The following is a 16,244-nucleotide window of genomic DNA, read 5'->3' as shown; positions in this document are numbered from 1 at the left end:
AGGGTCCTAAACCACAGGAGGAGGTTTGAGGGGTGGATGAACGTGGAAAAGTCCTTTCATGAAGCGGGAAACCACAGGATGAACAGAGATAGGCTTCCTGTCAATCGGCTGATGAAAAGCAGCAATGGCACTAAGGTAGACTCGAACCGAAGAGGACTTGAGTCCAGCGCCAGACAAGTGCAACAGATAATCCAGGAGAGCTGAAAAGAAGGCGGACAGTGGCTCCAGCTGCTTTGTAGCACACCAGGAAGAAAAGCGGGTCCACTTCTGATGGTAACATTGGCAAGTGGACTCCTTCCGAGTTGCCTCCAGGACATCCAGCACAGGCTGGGAGAAGTGGAACGAGGGCATTAAGTCTCGAGGAACCAAGCTGTTAAGTGCAGAGACTGGAGGTTGGGATGAAGCAGAGAACCCTGACTCTGTGTAAGCAGAGAAGGAAAAATAGGCAGAGGAAGAGGCTCCCTGGAACTGAGTTGCAACAAAAGGGAGAACCAAGGTTGTCGGGGCCACCGAGGAGCTATCAGAATCATGGTGGCACGCGAAGACTTGAGCTTGACGAGAGTCTTCAGAATCAGAGGAAATGGAGGGAACGCATACAGGAACTCGTTCGTCCAATCCAGAAGGAAGGCATCCGCCTCGATCCTAAGAGGAGTGTAAACCCTGGAGCAGAAGCGAGGCAACTTGTGATTGAGGGGGGGACGCGAACAGATCGATGTTCGGAGTCCTCCAACGAGCAAACACCTGATGCAGGGTCACGGGATGGAGGGACCACTCGTGAGGCTGCAGAAGACGACTCAACTTGTTTGCCAGACAGTTCCGCTGGCCCTGAATGTAGACAGCTCAAATGAATATGTTGCGGCGGATGGCCCAATCCCAAAGCCATATCGCCTCCTGGCACAGGGACCTGGACCCCATGCCCCCCTGTTTGTTGATATAATATATGGAGACCTGGTTGTCCGTGCGAACTAGCACCACCCGGTCGTGAAGTAGGTGACAAAAGGCTTTCAGAGCGAGGAAAATCGCTCGACGCTCCAGAAGATTAATGTGACAAAGGCAGTTGGCACGGGACCAAAGGCCCTGGGTGCGCAGACCGTCCAGATGAGCCCAACCATAGGTCGACGAGTCCATCGTAAGGACCTTTTGCGGAGGAGGAGCATGAAACAGAAAACCTCTGGAAAGATTTGAAGAGAACATCAACCAACGGAGAGACCTCTTCAACAAAGGAGTCACTACTATGCGTCGGGAGAGAGCATCCCGATCCTGGTTCCATTAGGACGCCAAAGTCCATTGAGGAACACGGAGGTGAAGTCTGGCAAAAGGAGTCACGTGAACCGTGGAGGCCATGTGACCTAGAAGGACCATCATGAGCCGAGCCGGCACCAAGTGCAGATGGGTCACCGTTCAGCACAAATGGATTAGGGCCTCCTGACGAGGGCGAGGCAAGAAGGAGCGGAGACGAACCGTGTCCAGGACTGCTACAATGAACTCGAGAGACTGGGTTGGGCAAAGGTGAGACTTGGGAAAGTTCACCTCGAAGCCGAGACTTTGAAGGAGCAAGATGGTCTGACTTGTTGCTCGCAGGACTTCGTTGCGAGAAGACACTTTGATTAACCAGTCGTCGAGGTAGGGAAACACCTGCAGGCCGCGGAGGCACAGGGCCGCAACCGCCACAACCAGACATTTCGTGAAAATCCTCGGAGAGGCCGCCAGGCCGAGGGGAAGAACACAATACTGGAGATGGAGATTCCCACCCTGAATCTCAAATACCAGCGAGAGACAGAGTGTATTGGAATGTGCATGTACGCCTCCTTGAGGTTCAGTGAGCACAGCCAGTCCCCCTCATCCAAGAGGGGATACAACATGGGAAGGGTGAGCATCCTGAATCATTCCCAGACCAGAAACTTGTTCAGAGCACGGAGGTCCAGGATCGGACACAGATCCCCCGTCTTCTTGGGTACCAGAAAGTACCGGGAATAAAATACAGAGTTCCATTACTCCGGGGAAACCTCCTCGACCGCCCGAAGGCGAAGAAAAGCCTGAGCTTCCTATAGGAGGAGGGGAAGCTGAGACTGAATGGAAGAAACTCTCTTGGAGGCAAGTCCGGGGGTACATGACTGAAGTGGAGGGAGTACCCAACTGTCGGTGATAAGATTCTCCCACAGGGTATAGAAATGATGGAGATGACCCCCGATGGGGAGAGTGGAAGGCTCCAGGAGGAAGGGAGCCCAAAGGCTCAAGCTGGAATTGTCAAAAGGACGGCCCGGTCTTCGCCGGGGCCGGCGCCTGAGTCTTAGGTTGACGCTGCTGCTGCTGCAGGGGCCGTTTCGAAGGAGGCCTAGAGTGGATTTTTTGGATACCTCCGGAGAGGGTTTTTATATTGAGGAGCCGGAGGGGCCTTAGGTTTAAGTTTCACCAGAGACGTAAAGGACTGCTCGTGGTCCGAGAGGCACTTCGTGGCCGCCTCGATGGAATCATCGAAGAGCTCATGACCCACACACGGGAGATTGGCAAGGTGATCCTGTAGATTCGGATCCATATCCACAATCCAGAGCCAAGCGAGGCGACGCATGGCGATCACAAAGGCTGTAACTCTCGAGGACAATTCAAAGGCGTCGTAAGAGGCCTGAAACATATACGGAGTTGGGAGAGGGTCTCCTTGAGGAGACGAAACTCCTGACGCCAAGGCTCTGGCACGACCTCCCGGAATAAGCGGAGGGCACTTATACAGAACCAGAGGTAGGATGTGAAGATGAAATTGTAGTTAAGGACACGGTTCGCCATCATCAAATTCTGATAAAGGCGGCGACCAAATTTGTCCATCGTACAGCCCTCCCTACCCGGAGGGACGGCAGCATAAACCTTCAAGGGGTTAGACATCTTCAAGGAAGACTCAACCACCAAGGATTGGTGGGAAAGCTGAGCACTTTCAAACCCTTTAACCAGGATAGTCCAATAATGAGACTTCAACTTGGAGGGAATAGCCGTGACAGCAAATGGTGTCTCCAGGTTCCGGAGAAACGTCTGCCGGAGAACCTGATGCAACGGAAGGCGAAGCGCCTCGCTAGGCGTATTGTCAACTCCCGTTTCCGCCAGGTATTCCTGGGTAAAGCGGGAGTCAGCCTGAAGATCCAAGTTCAAAGCACTGCCCGTGTCAGAGATGAAACGAGAAAAGGAAGAGGTCCGAGAGGAAGATTCATCCTCCAGGGGAGACTCCAACCGAGACCGGGGTGGAGCTGAGAAAGAGGGAGAAAATTCCCTGGAATAGTAAGCCAGAGCCTCAGAGTCCCGTGAACGGGAGACCGAAGAGGTTCGACTAAGACGTGTAGGGGGCGTCGAGGAACGGCCCCGCGCCAAATGGACTGGGGAAGACCCCGGGGTCCAAGGAAATCGCTGAGGAAGCCTCGGAGAAGACAGGGTATAGGAAAAATCCCCAACTGGCTTTGAAGCAGTCCCTTTAGAAGCCAGCAAGCACCTCGATGGGGAACACTAGAGTCCAATTCGAGGACAAGCGTGTGTCTGGATAGTTTCGAGGTCTGATACCTGCCACGACAGGGCGGGGAAAACCGGGGCCGTTTAGAAGAGGCGAGCCTCGCTGCAGTAGCGGGGGAAAAAGTGGCCCCCAGGTTGGACCCCCAAAAAGTCATCGGAGACTCAGGAGAGGGAGACTCGCTCGAGGGAATCCGACGAGTCTTACGGTTGAGGCCTCGAGAGACGAGGGGACGTCAGGCTGGTCAGACCGCAACTGGGTCGAGACCGAGGTCAAAGGTGTCGAAGTCGGGACCAGTTGGCTAATCACCGAGGAAAACTGTGTGGTAATAATAGCCTTAAGCATGTCCTTGAACATAGGCACCGAGACCAAAGGTAGGTGGGTCAGAGGTGCAGCAGTGCGCTCCTTCGGGGGCGACCTCAAGGAAGAGTATTCCCTACGTGTGGAGGCACGCTTAGATTGATGTCTCCAAGATTCTGACGAGGCGGCGCTAACATAAGACTCCGAGGTAGGCTTCTTCGCTGGCATACCTGAGGAGGGAAGAGGAGACTTACCCGAAGCCGGAGTAGCAGGAGGGGCCAAGTCCGGAGCCTTCGAGGCCGAGGCGCCCAACGAGGGCGTCGAGGCCAAGCTCGAGGCCAGTCCAGCAGGATCCATGAGGCCAAAGAGTTGGAGAATCTTGGCCACCTATCTACGAAGAGCCCGCGGTTGTAAAGTTGCACAACAGGGACACGACTCAGCGCGGTGCTCTGCACCCAGGCACTCCACACACCAATGATGAGGATCAGTGATGGAGATAACCCGGTTGCACTTAGTGCAGTTTTTAAATCCGGAACGAGGCCGGGACATAAGAAAAAAGAGAGCCGCAGCCCCGCAAGGCCAGGCGGCCAAAGGAAGACCGGGAACCCGGTCAAAAATATACGAACTGAAAAAAATGAAAATAAAGAAAATGAAAGCCGCGACTCAAAAGAAACTAATCAAATAAGCCGCGGTGCAAGAGGGACAATGAGATCGCGCGAAGCCAAGGGAGCAGTGCTTCTGGCTCCGCGGAAAACAGAGAACTGAGGAAACGCTGAGGAGACGCATGCCCTAGGCAGGGCGGGAGGGGCATGCGCGGGCCAATCGCAAGCCTGAAGGTCTTCGAGCAAGTCTGCTTGCTAAAACATCCGCTAGGGGGCTCTGTCAGTGATGTCACCCCACATGTAGAGAATATGCTGCCTGCTTGTCCTGGGATAAAGTCTGCTTTGGAGAACTGTTCAAAAATGTTTTCTGTTGGGAATTTAGCACAAGGTTTCTTTCAATAAATTCTTCAAGTTCTACATGATGAAATAATCACTAACCCCTTTTAGCGATTATTTCACCATGTAGAATTTGAGATGTTAATCTGCTTTTCTTTACTTGATTTTTACATTTCCTCTCTCTTTCTCCCCATGATTTGCTGTTTTGTGATACTTCAAAATGTGTCATTTTTCTTTACCTTTGTGTTCAGAATGTGTAAATCTCAAAAATTAAAAAGCAAACAGCCACACAACCTGGACACATTTCTAGCTCCCCCCCATGTTATATCTCTATTGCAATTCTGGTGGCAGCACTGGTTCAACTCTGGTACATCAAAAGAGTGCCTATGTCCGGACTAGTGTGTCAGAGGCCGAATCACCACATTTAGCCACAACCATGTTTGGCCGCGGCTAACTGTCTACATGGCCAAACACTGGTGGCCAAATGTGGTGATTTGGTCAGGGATATGTAACAAATCAAACAATCCTATTCCTGACAAGGCTCCTGTTTTGCGGTGTCTCCATCTTCCTTCCTCCCTCCCTAGTTTGTACTCCCTTCCATGTCTCAACATGCTCCTCTCTTCTATGTCCCGAGTTTGTGCCCCCCCCACTCCTGCAGGTGTTTTTCTGTTCTGGTCGTTTCCCTGTTTCTCTTCAACAAAGCTGTAGTCAGGGAGTCCTGCACGCTGCACATGGTTGAGCCAGAAGCCTTCCCTCTGACCTCGGGGGAAGTTCCTCTGCGAGTAGTGGGCAGGTCCTCCATGATGCACACAACTGAGCCAGAAGCCTTCCCCCGGATATCAGAGGGACTTCCCCCATGGTTAGAGGGAAGGCTTCTGGCTCAGTCATGTGCAACTCACAGGACCTGCTGACCACGGCTTTGTTGAAGAGAAACAAGTGCAACTCGAGTAAGGAGGAAGACGAGGGAGACGACCAGAACAGAGGTACACCCGTGGGAGGAGGGCACAAACTCAGGACACAGAACGGGGGGAGGAAGAGGGGCCCGTTGGGACATGGGAGGGAGGAGGGACACAGAAGGAAGGGGGGAGAGGGGAACACTAAGTTTGGCTGCCAACATTAAGTTGCAGTCAACCATTACAAGAACAAAAAAATCCTGTGGTCAACCCTTACATGGCCAAACATTACCGGCCAAAGTTGTATCTTCCTCAGAGGCACATGTATCCAGAATCCATCAGATTCCATTCCTCAGAATATCACTTGTGACACTGGCTCAATATGGCCACTCCCAGGAGAGAAGCTTCCGGACATTGCATGGAATCAATGTCCTTCAGAACACCAGATGCAAGATAGAAAGCTCATGCAGTGTGGTGCACAGTATGACATGCCAATAAAACATTTTAGGGGGACAAATTTTTCCCCGTCCCTGCAGGAACTCAATTTCCCCGTCCCGTCGAGTTTTGTCGCTGTCCCTGCTTCATTCCTTTAAGCTCTGCCTTAACCGCACAAGCCTCAAACACTTATGATTTTAAAGTATTTGAGGCTTGTGCAGATGAGGACGGAACTTCAGGGATAGGGCAGGGACAGGATGGGAAAATGAATTCCCGCAAGGACGGGGAAAAATTTGTCCCCATGACATTCTCTAAATTGATACACAGGCCAGCAGGGGGAGCATGTAATTGTACCTCATAAAGAGGATCCAAGATTAATTGGGGTAGAGAGTAGTGTAACAGGACTCAAATGACAGACAGGATGGTCCCTAGGGTCAGATTTAAGATATCTAGTGGAACAGGAATACAGAGCTTAGACTTATGGCTATTCAGGCTGCACTGCAGTAAGATCATTATGCCTCATATCCTTCTCAATTTTATCCAAACGACACTCAATTTTTTAATATAAATGTTCTTGTGAGGATCACCAATCAAACTCTCACCAAGATATATATCAAGCTCAATATATACCTCAACATTCAGTGGTCATATATGTCGGTGTAAAGCTTGCTAAGGGATGATAAGCCTTGAAAAAACCTGTGGGTGAAACATGTTGGCTCCTATTTCCCTCAAAAGAAGACCACAATTAAAAGCTAAGGGTTATTAAATAAAAATTTAAAAATAAAGTTTGTGAGTAAAAATTGATAACGGCTCCAGTGAGGAGCTAGTACATAAAGCCTAGGGCTGTGAAAGCTTTTGAGCCCAGGTGGTACTTCTGAGGAGCTAGGGATTATACACTAGAGGTGAGGAGTTTGAGGTATATATTGAGTCATATCCTTCTCAGTCACAGGCAACCTCTGACTACCCACAAAGAATTGTTTCAGCTTCACTCACCGCCTCACTATTTTTCATCAGCTGGTTAGTATAGGGCAGTTTTAACCAGGAACGCAGACATGGTACTATCTCCATCACATCAGGGTTGGTAGTGGAAATCACTGGACAGGAGCAAAGGTTGGGGAGGAGTCAAAATACAAAATTAAAGCAGGAGAAAAAACCCCCCAATTCAATTGTTGAATTCAGATTCTGGACTAAGGACAGATACTAGCTTTGGTGGTCACATATCTCTTATGCATATTCATTGTAGCTATTTGCACAAAGAAAGGTCAAATGTGGTTCTTTTACATATTTTATTACCCTGACAGGTGAGAGGATAGCACAGCCAAGCCTGTATCCCTAGAAGATCCTGGTACTCTTTCCATCGAGGTGCCCAGCTATTGTTCTGGGGCTATGGAATGAGCACCCAAAGCCCATCATATTTTCTTAGATCATGCATTCTTCCTGCCCTCCCCCCTCTAACTTCAGACCACATTATACCACCTAAGATCTAGATGCAACTGCATCCTGGTTCTGGGATATAAACTGGATGGCAGATGCTCTGCTGAATGTTTCACACACCTCCATCTTCTGAAGTATCAGGAATCATCAAGCTGCCTATAGGTGCCAGGCAGACAGTGGTCTGAGGAGGGTCTGCTGACTGAGTCCACGAAGAAGGCGTGAAGGTTTCCACACAAAGAGGAGTGGTTGAAGGTGAACAGGAGGATGGCGGATTTGATGATAGATAGGTGTCTTGCTCACAGATCTCCAGAACTTGATCTGCTGGAGGGCTCTGAGGTCGTGCTGTCCAGGGGCTGGAGCCTTCTGAGGAGGATGTAGAAATCCCAACAGTCTCTGGAGAGCTGAATGCTGGGAAAAAAGTATTTCTTGAACATATCCCACGAGGCCCTGTGGTGTCCCGAAATTTGTCACTCAGTACCCCACCAATCAAAGACCAAGCATCAGCATCCTCAAGGTTGGCTTCTGAAACAGTGGAGCTCAATCCTTCCCCATAAGTGCTGCTGGGTGAGGCGGGGGGAGAGCCAGACTTGGCTGTGTGTCTACAAAGAGCCCGCATGGCATGATGAGGGATCTCAGAGAAGTTTGGAGGCCTCTTCCCTAATCTGCTTGTAATAGGGCTCTGTGGGGTCCATGGTCTGGAGTCAGAAGAAGGTCCCAAAGTCAAATGTGAAGGGGAATCCAAGCCAGAATCCTCCACGTTCTCAGGAGAGGAAGAGGAAAAAGGGGATGGACTAGAAGTCAAACCATACACACCACGGGCTACAGAGAGGAGAAAAAGCATTACCAAGATTGTACTGCTCTCCCTAATCCCTTCTTCAACCTATAGGCTCTAACATCTTGAAAAAGTAACTCCCTGTGACTCAGTCACTTGACTGTCGGGTAGAACTTGCAGGCACTTTTAGAAAGTATTTTCCTGTATAGATGACACTGTGGACTAGCCAAAAGTTGCAGCTTCATAATGGACACTTGGTAGAAGAAAAGCCTCCCCAACTAGCTCCCTCAAACCCAATTACTTGGCTCCTTTCACTCCCCCCCCCCCCAGCCATTCTAAGCCTTTAACCTTTCTATCCCTCTCAGTACAATTCTTCCTTCATACAAGGAAAGGGCTCCCTAGAAAGGAGACAAACATGTGGGAGCCTTATTTTCTTCTATGGCCCCCTTTCCTTTTAACAGTGTACTTTTCCTCAGTATATCACCTGTTAAATCATCCGTCTGAAACACCGACTCTAGAGGAGGCCCAAACAGTGCCTGGGAGGGCAGTCCCACCATCGTGGACTGGGTTGAAGAGCTGCAGACAGAATTGAGGGTAAAAGATAAGCTTGTTCCAGGTTGTGTATTTGTGTGTATATATATATCTAATATAATAAAATGCTAGGCCACGCATGCGCACTAAAAAAACGTGTTCCCTGATCCGTCGCAAAAACATGAGTGCGCATGCGCGCGTTTTACGCCATCACCTACTCTCCACCTCGCGCCACCGATCACTGTCATCACCTGCTCTCCACCTCGCGCCACCGATCACTGTTCCTCCTGCACCATGCCACGCCAGGCATGTCCGCTGCCGGCCTCGAGCTCCTGGGGGCCGGCGGCGCGAGCTGCCCGGAGGTGCTGTGCTGAGGTCCCGCCTCCCGCTTCCGCCCTACACAGCGCCGCCAGACCCGGCCCTACACTGAGATCCACGATCAGGGTTGCCATGGAAACCCCACCGCAGCCTCGCGGCTAGGTAGGGGGACAACAATCGCGCTTATGTTCAAGCCACCGCCACGACCGCAGCAGGATCGAGAGAGGAGCTGCGGCGGGGGCTTGAGCATAAGCGCCATTGTTGTCCCCCTACCTAGCCGCGAGGCTGTGGCGGCCTTCCTCACCCGGCTCACATTGAATCCAAGTAAACAACCGGGGCTGCCTAAAGAAACAAAGTTTCATGGTGCTTGGCCCGCCACCTGCCGTTGCCGAAATTTGCCCCACCGTTCCTTCCCTTCCTCCATCAGGTACAGTTCACCTCCGCCTATGTTAAAAGGAGCTGCTTTGAAATTGGAGCCCTGCCGCCACTGTAACACGTTCCCTCTGCCGCGGTCCCGTATGTCAGAGAAGGGGCAGGACCAAGGCAGAGGGGAAAGTGCTACGCCAGTGGCAGGCCTCCGATTTTGACACGGCTCCTTTTAATATTGGTGGATTCACTGCACCTGATGGAGGGAGGGAAGGAAAGGTGGTTGTGCGCTGTTGAGCCCCTCTTTGCCCTCAGACCCTCTCCTAACTGCTCTCTCCTGTCTCAGACCACTGGGGGGAGGTGCCTGTCTTCAGCTGCAGGGATGGAGGGAGGGAAGAAGAAAGAAGGGGCCCTGGCAAGCGAGTTATCAAAAGCCAACCATAGCCTGGGACCCCTATATGGTATGAATAATGACCAGACAACTAAAGGTAAGAAAAATAATTTTATTTTCTGTTTTGTGATTACAATATGTCAGATTTGAAATGTGTCTTGAGGGAGGCTGCCGACACGGCTTTGGACAAAGGGGCACCATTTTCGTGGGAGCCGGCTTCGGAGAGGCATGGGACGCAGGGACGGATGCTGGAGGGGCTGCCGCTGCGAAGGGCTTTGGTGGGGGAGCCAGCCAGACCGCGAGTGTGGGGACGTTGTAAGCGCAGATTGGTCAAGGAGCCGCCGCTGCCAAGGCTTTGAAATTGCTCTCCCACCGTCACTCCCTCCCGCCCCAGCTCTGCCTCTGCCCCTGCCCAGGTTCAAAAGCAGGAGACATCTAGCACCCGTTAATCTAACGGGCTTAAACACTAGTATATATATCTAATATAATAAAACCCTAAGCCGTGCATGCGCACTCTTACCTGAGTGCTCCCGTTTTCCGTGCGCTGTAGGTCCCCGCAGGTAGGAGTGCGCATGCGCGGCTTAGGGTTTTGTCGGTTTCAGGCGGTGCGGAGGCTGTTGGCCATGGCGGCTCTTGGCGCCTGCAGGCCGCCGCGGCTGTTGGCGGAGGGCAGACGCGAAGTAAGGGATGCTGCTGGACAGGGGAAGAGACAGAGGGGAGAAAAAGGAAGGGAGGCCTACTGCTGGATAGGGGGAGCAGTAAAGAGGTACTAGGGGGGAAGAAAAAGGAAGGGAGGCCTACTGCTGGACTGGGGACCAGGAAAGAGGTTCTAGAGGGGAAGAAAAAGGAAGGGAGGCCTACTGCTGGACGGGGGACCAGGAAAGAGGTTCTAGAGGGGAAGAAAAAGGAAGGGAGGCCTACTGCTGGACAGGGGGACAGGAAAGAGGTGCTGCTGGACAGGGGGGAGATTAAAAACAGGGAGAAGGGCTGCTGCTGGATAAGGGGAGCAGTGAAGGGGTGGTGGTGGACACAGAGAAGGTAAAAGGAAGGGAGAATGGGTGGACAGACGAGGAAAAAGAAAGAGAGAAAGACAGAAATACAGAAAGCGGCTAAGGAGAGAGAGAGAGAGAGAAAGAAATAAAGACAGACACACACACATATTCTAGCACCCGTTAATGTAACGGGCTACAAGACTAGTATATCTATATATATATATAAAATCGGAGGTATGTATGTATGTATGTGTGTGTGTATGTGCCGCGATCACGCAAAAACAGCTTGACTGATTTGAACGAAGCTTGGTATGCAGATCCCTCACTACCTGGGGTGATATGTTCTGGGGGTCTCGCGGCCCACCTGCACACGTGGGCGGAGCTACAAACAGAAAATCAGATTTCACCCATTCATGTCAATGGAAAAATTGTAAAAAGCTGCCAACGCAAAAACGGCTTGCCCGATTTGAACGAAACTTGGTATGCAGATCCCTCACTACCTGGGGTGATATGTTCTGGGGGTCTCGCGGCCCACCTGCGCACATGGGCGGAGCTACAAACAGAAAATCAGAATTCACCCATTCATGTCAATGGAAAATAAGTAAAAAGCTGCCATTCTCCCAGTATTTCAAATACGGCTTGACCGATTTGAATGAACCTTGGTATGCAGATCCCTCACTACCTGGGGTGATATATTCTGGGGGTCTCGCAGCCCACCTGCACACGTGGGCGGAGCTACAAACAGAAAATCAGATTTCACCCATTCATGTCAATGGAAAAAAAGTAAAACGCTGCCATTCTCACAGTAATTCCAACTACCTGGGGTGATATGTTCTGGGGGTCTCTCGGCCCACCTGCACACGTGGGCGGAGCTACAAACAGAACATTAGATTTCATCCATTCATGTCAATGGAAAAAAAGTAAAAAGCTGTCATTCTCACAGTACTTCAAAAACGGCTTGACCGATTTGAACGAAACTTGGTATGCAGATCCCTCACTACCTGGGGTGATATGTTCTGGGGGTCTCGTGGCCCACCTGCACACGTGGGCGGAGCTACAAACAGAACATCAGTTTTCACCCATTCATGTCAATGGAAAAAATGTAAAAAGCTGCCATTCTCACAGTAATTCAAAAATGGCTTGACCGATGTGAACGAACCTTGGTATGCAGATCCCTCACTACCTGGGGTGATATGTTCTGGGGGTCTCGCGGCCCACCTGCACACGTGGGCGGAGCTACAAACAGAAAATCAGATTTCACCCATTCATGTCAATGGAAAAAATGTAAAAAGCTGCCATTCTCACAGTAATTCCAACTACCTGGGGTGATATGTTCTGGGGGTCTCTCGGCCCACCTGCACACGTGGGCGGAGATACAAACAGAACATCAGATTTCACCCATTCATGTCAATGGAAAAAAAGTAAAAAGCTGCCATTCTCACAGTACTTCAAAAACGGCTTGACCGATTTGAACGAAACTTGGTATGCAGATCCCTCACTACCTGGGGTGATATGTTCTTGGGGTCTCGCAGCCCACCTGCACACGTGGGCGGAGCTACAAACAGAAAATCAGATTTCACCCATTCACGTCAATGGAAAAAATGTAAACAGCTGCCATTCTCACAGTAAATCAAAAACGGCTTGACCAATTTGAACGAATCTTGGTATGCAGATCCCTCACTACCTGGGGTGATATGTTCTGGGGGTCTCTTCACCCAAGAATTTATATGTTCTTGCTCCTAGAGGTGAAACTAAAAATGTTGTTTATAATCAAGTTTTGTGTTTGTTGTATTGTATTCATTTTGTCAAATATTTCACATTATAATTTGAATATTGTACTTTTTATAAAGCTGTAAAAAAATAATTTCATTCACCACTATAAAGTATCTTTATTTGAATCCATTTACAGTGTTATTGCTATAATTAAATACCCGTGCAACGCCGGGTCATCAGCTAGTACACATATACATATACATATATATATACACATATACACACACATATATATATATATATATATATATATATATATATATATATATATACACACACACTAGTCTTTAAGCCCTTTACATTAACGGGTGCTAGAATAGATGTGTCTGTCTGTGTTTCTTTATCTCTCTCTTCTTGGCCGCTGTCTGTGTCCTTCTGTCTTCCCCCCCCCCAGCAAAGCTGTCTGCCTCCAGAATACACCTTCCCCCAAAGCAGCCCCCTTTCCCTCTCCCTAACTGTCCCTCCATGGCCCCTTCTGTCTTCCCCCCAGAGCAAAGCTGTTTGCCCAAGCACACCCCTCCCCCAAAGCAGCCCCCTTTCCCTCTCCCTCCATGGCCCCTTCTGTCTTCCCCCCAGAGAAAAGCTGTCTGTCCCAAGCACATTTCCCCCCCAAAGCAGCCCCCTTTCCCTCTCCCTATCTCTCCATGGCCCCTTCTGTCTTCCCCCCACAGCAAGCTGTGTGTCCCCAGCACACCTCCCCCCCCCAAAAAAAAAAGCAGCCCCCTTTTCCCTCTCCCTGTCTCTCCATGGCCCCTTCTGTCTTCCCCCTCCCCCCTCCCGAGCACAGCTGTCTGTCCCAAGCACACCCCTCCCCCCAAAGCAGCCCCCTTTCCCTTTCCCCCTGCCCCCCCTGTATTGGCATCATTCTTACCCTCCCTCCATCCCGGCGTCTTCTGGCCTGCTCCTCTTCAAAGCAGCCTGCGATCGTGGCCGGCTTTAGCGAACCTCGCAGGCCGCTCTCCAACTCGGTAGCATGTTCCGTCTGACGCGATCCCGTGCGTCAGAGGGAACTGCTACTGAGTTTGGAGAGCGGCCTGCGCGGTTCGCTAAAGCCGGCCACGATCGCAGGCTGCTTTGGAAGAGGAGGAGCGGCGGCGACGGCGGCGGTTGGTGAGTTGAAGCTCAATTGTGTTTGCGGACGCGGGCAGGAAGAGAGCTTGCCTGCGCTTCGGGCTGCTGATTGAGGGTGGGAGGAGGGGGAGTGGCCAGAGTGATCCCTGCAGCCAGGTTCTAAAATGGAACACGGCCAGGGATCACACACCACAGCGGCAGGGATCACGCTTTTTTAAAAGCGCATGCGCCGCTTAACCTTTTATTATATAGGATATATACACACACACACATGTATACACAGTATATATACAAGCACATTACCTGTGTGTGTCAGTAGCTGGAGGGGGTACTGATCTCTTCCCAGATTCTGTGCCTGGAAGGGAATTAGAATACAGGATTAATTTGTCTAAACTAATTTGAACTAGCATCCATCTTTGACCTGCATTGTACTAAGATAACCCCTCCCCTCTCCCCGGCTTGTGCCTCTCACTGGGAATATGAGAGGAAACTACAGACCAGTGGTGGGCTAGAACAGCCTTCATGGCAGACAACCAATACACTTCTCCCTCCGTATTCGCGGTGGATGTGGGCGGAACATAGCAGCGAATATAGAAATAATGCAAATAATTTTTTATATGTTATTCACAGTTTTTTGTAAAAGCCAGCGTTTTTACTATTGAAACTGCAAATAACTTTTCAACTGTTATTCGCAGTTTTTGGATACTGGGAAGCAGCGATTTTGAGGGTGAAAGATTTAAAGCAGCGATTTTGTAGGAGAAAGCATGGAAGCAGTGATTTTCAGAGTGAATGTTGGTAAGCGCTAAACCTTTTTATCGGTACAGTAAAAAAAAAAAGAACTTTACTCATAATGTAATTTGGGGGGGGCGGAGTCAGCAAGCGAAAAATCGCAAATAAACGAAACCGCAAGTGCAGAAACCGCAAATACGGAGGGAGAAGTGTACATTAGTCTGCTATTTCTAGCATAAACTAGGAGCTCGCCTTCAAGTACCACAAGATGCATGCATCAAAAGCCACCTTCATCAAATTTTTTTATAACTACAGTATTTGAAAGAAACAGAACAGCCAGTCTTAGAATAGACAGTCATACCCAGAATTCAGACAAAGCCACCTTCATTTTACAAACGATGGACAGATACACATCAACTCACCTGCTGGTGCATCTGAATCTACATCCCCCGTTATAGATGGCAGAGGTGGAGGCTCTCCTAATGGTGCCACAGAAAACAAAAACAGAGATTCTTCAGAAATATGTAATACAATCAGGAAGTACACAAACTGTTCAATTACTAGATCTGCCCTGGATACTACACACAAAAAATTAATACATGAAAAGGGCAGACTGCCCAACCAACAGCAAGATCAGTCTTCAAAAGTTCAGAGAACTTTTCAGCTTCATTACAGAGGATCCTGCAGCAGGATTTAACTAGTGCTGGCCTTAGGAAGAAGGGGAAACAAGCCTCGAAGGGGAATATTGCGTTACAATCACATCAAGAAACAACCATTATAAAGGGCCAGTATTCAACACCATCCAATAGCAGTTAGATGACTACATCAGTATCTTAAACTGAATGCACTGCTACTCAAAATCAGGGTAGGCCTAGCAATGAGACATAGCTAGTTAAGTAAAGCTCCCAGATGTAAGTGCTGCAACAGCAGGCTGAATTTCAGTTTTGGCACCAAAACCAGTCTGAAAAACACATTTGGATGAAAATGCCAGTGCATTTTTGACTGAAACCAAATGTTTTGTTCTTTGTCTTGAGGCTGTCTTTGTTCAACACACCCCCACCCCCACTCCCGAACTGAAGAACTCCCACTTTTTCCTCCTGAACATAAGCCCTCCTCCCATGCTGCTGCCCCCCCCCACCCAATACCTTACTACTTTGGTGGTCTAGTGGCTAGCTGAGGCAGAAGCAATCCCCAGTTGCTTCTGCACATTGCCTCTCTGCAGTCAAAATAACTGCCATGAATTCCAGTGGCAGTCTCACAAGATTGCTGCTAAGGTCACAGCAGCCATTTCGAGGCGAGCTGTAAGAATGCGATAGCTCCTGTCCTGACTAGAGGTATGCACGGGAACAGGAATCGTGGGAATCCCGCGAGTCCTGCAGGGACCCCTCTCCCTCTGACCCACGAGACTCCCACCGGAAGCAGGGTTCGACTTACTGAGGCCTACCTAAATTCCGACGCAGCTGAGAGACCAGTCCAGCTCTATGGTGGAAATAGCTATGCTGAGCAGTGAGCTCAGCATGCACATAGCTGAAAGCCTTGCTGATTGGTCCGATGGTGCAGTGCGGCAGGAACAGTAAGCAAGGCTCTCAGCTGTTTAGGTGCTGAGCTCACTGCTCAAAATGTACACAGCTGAGAGCCTTGCTTGCTGATTGGTTGACAAGGCTAGAGCGGGCAGACACAGGATGTATTTAGTGATCCACCCAGCACCCCAAAGTCCCTGATACTGGCGAGACTCGAACTCGAAGAGAGCGACCTGTAGAGGCAGGAAACAAGGAATCGAGCTATTTTTTTCAGACATGAGCTGAGGACGGGGC

The 16,244-nt window shown here is 50.1% G+C and overlaps 1 protein-coding gene across 1 annotated transcript in view; it reads right to left on the bottom strand.

Annotated features, from left to right (window-relative positions):
* The window catches only part of LOC117365125 (F-BAR domain only protein 1-like), a 116,893-nt gene that overhangs the window by 23,261 nt on the left and 77,388 nt on the right, over nt 1–16,244 (bottom strand). The window contains 5 exon segments of the mRNA XM_033955114.1: nt 7,047–7,147; nt 7,608–8,306; nt 8,744–8,835; nt 14,005–14,056; nt 14,853–14,909. Coding sequence (XP_033811005.1) covers nt 7,047–7,147; nt 7,608–8,306; nt 8,744–8,835; nt 14,005–14,056; nt 14,853–14,909 — 1,001 coding nt within the window.

This window comes from Geotrypetes seraphini, chromosome 8 (assembly GCF_902459505.1).
Source record: "Geotrypetes seraphini chromosome 8, aGeoSer1.1, whole genome shotgun sequence".
NCBI classification, from domain to species: domain Eukaryota; kingdom Metazoa; phylum Chordata; class Amphibia; order Gymnophiona; family Dermophiidae; genus Geotrypetes; species Geotrypetes seraphini.
Note: the sequence above shows the minus strand (reverse complement) of the source record. Positions and strands in the feature narration are given on the sequence as shown.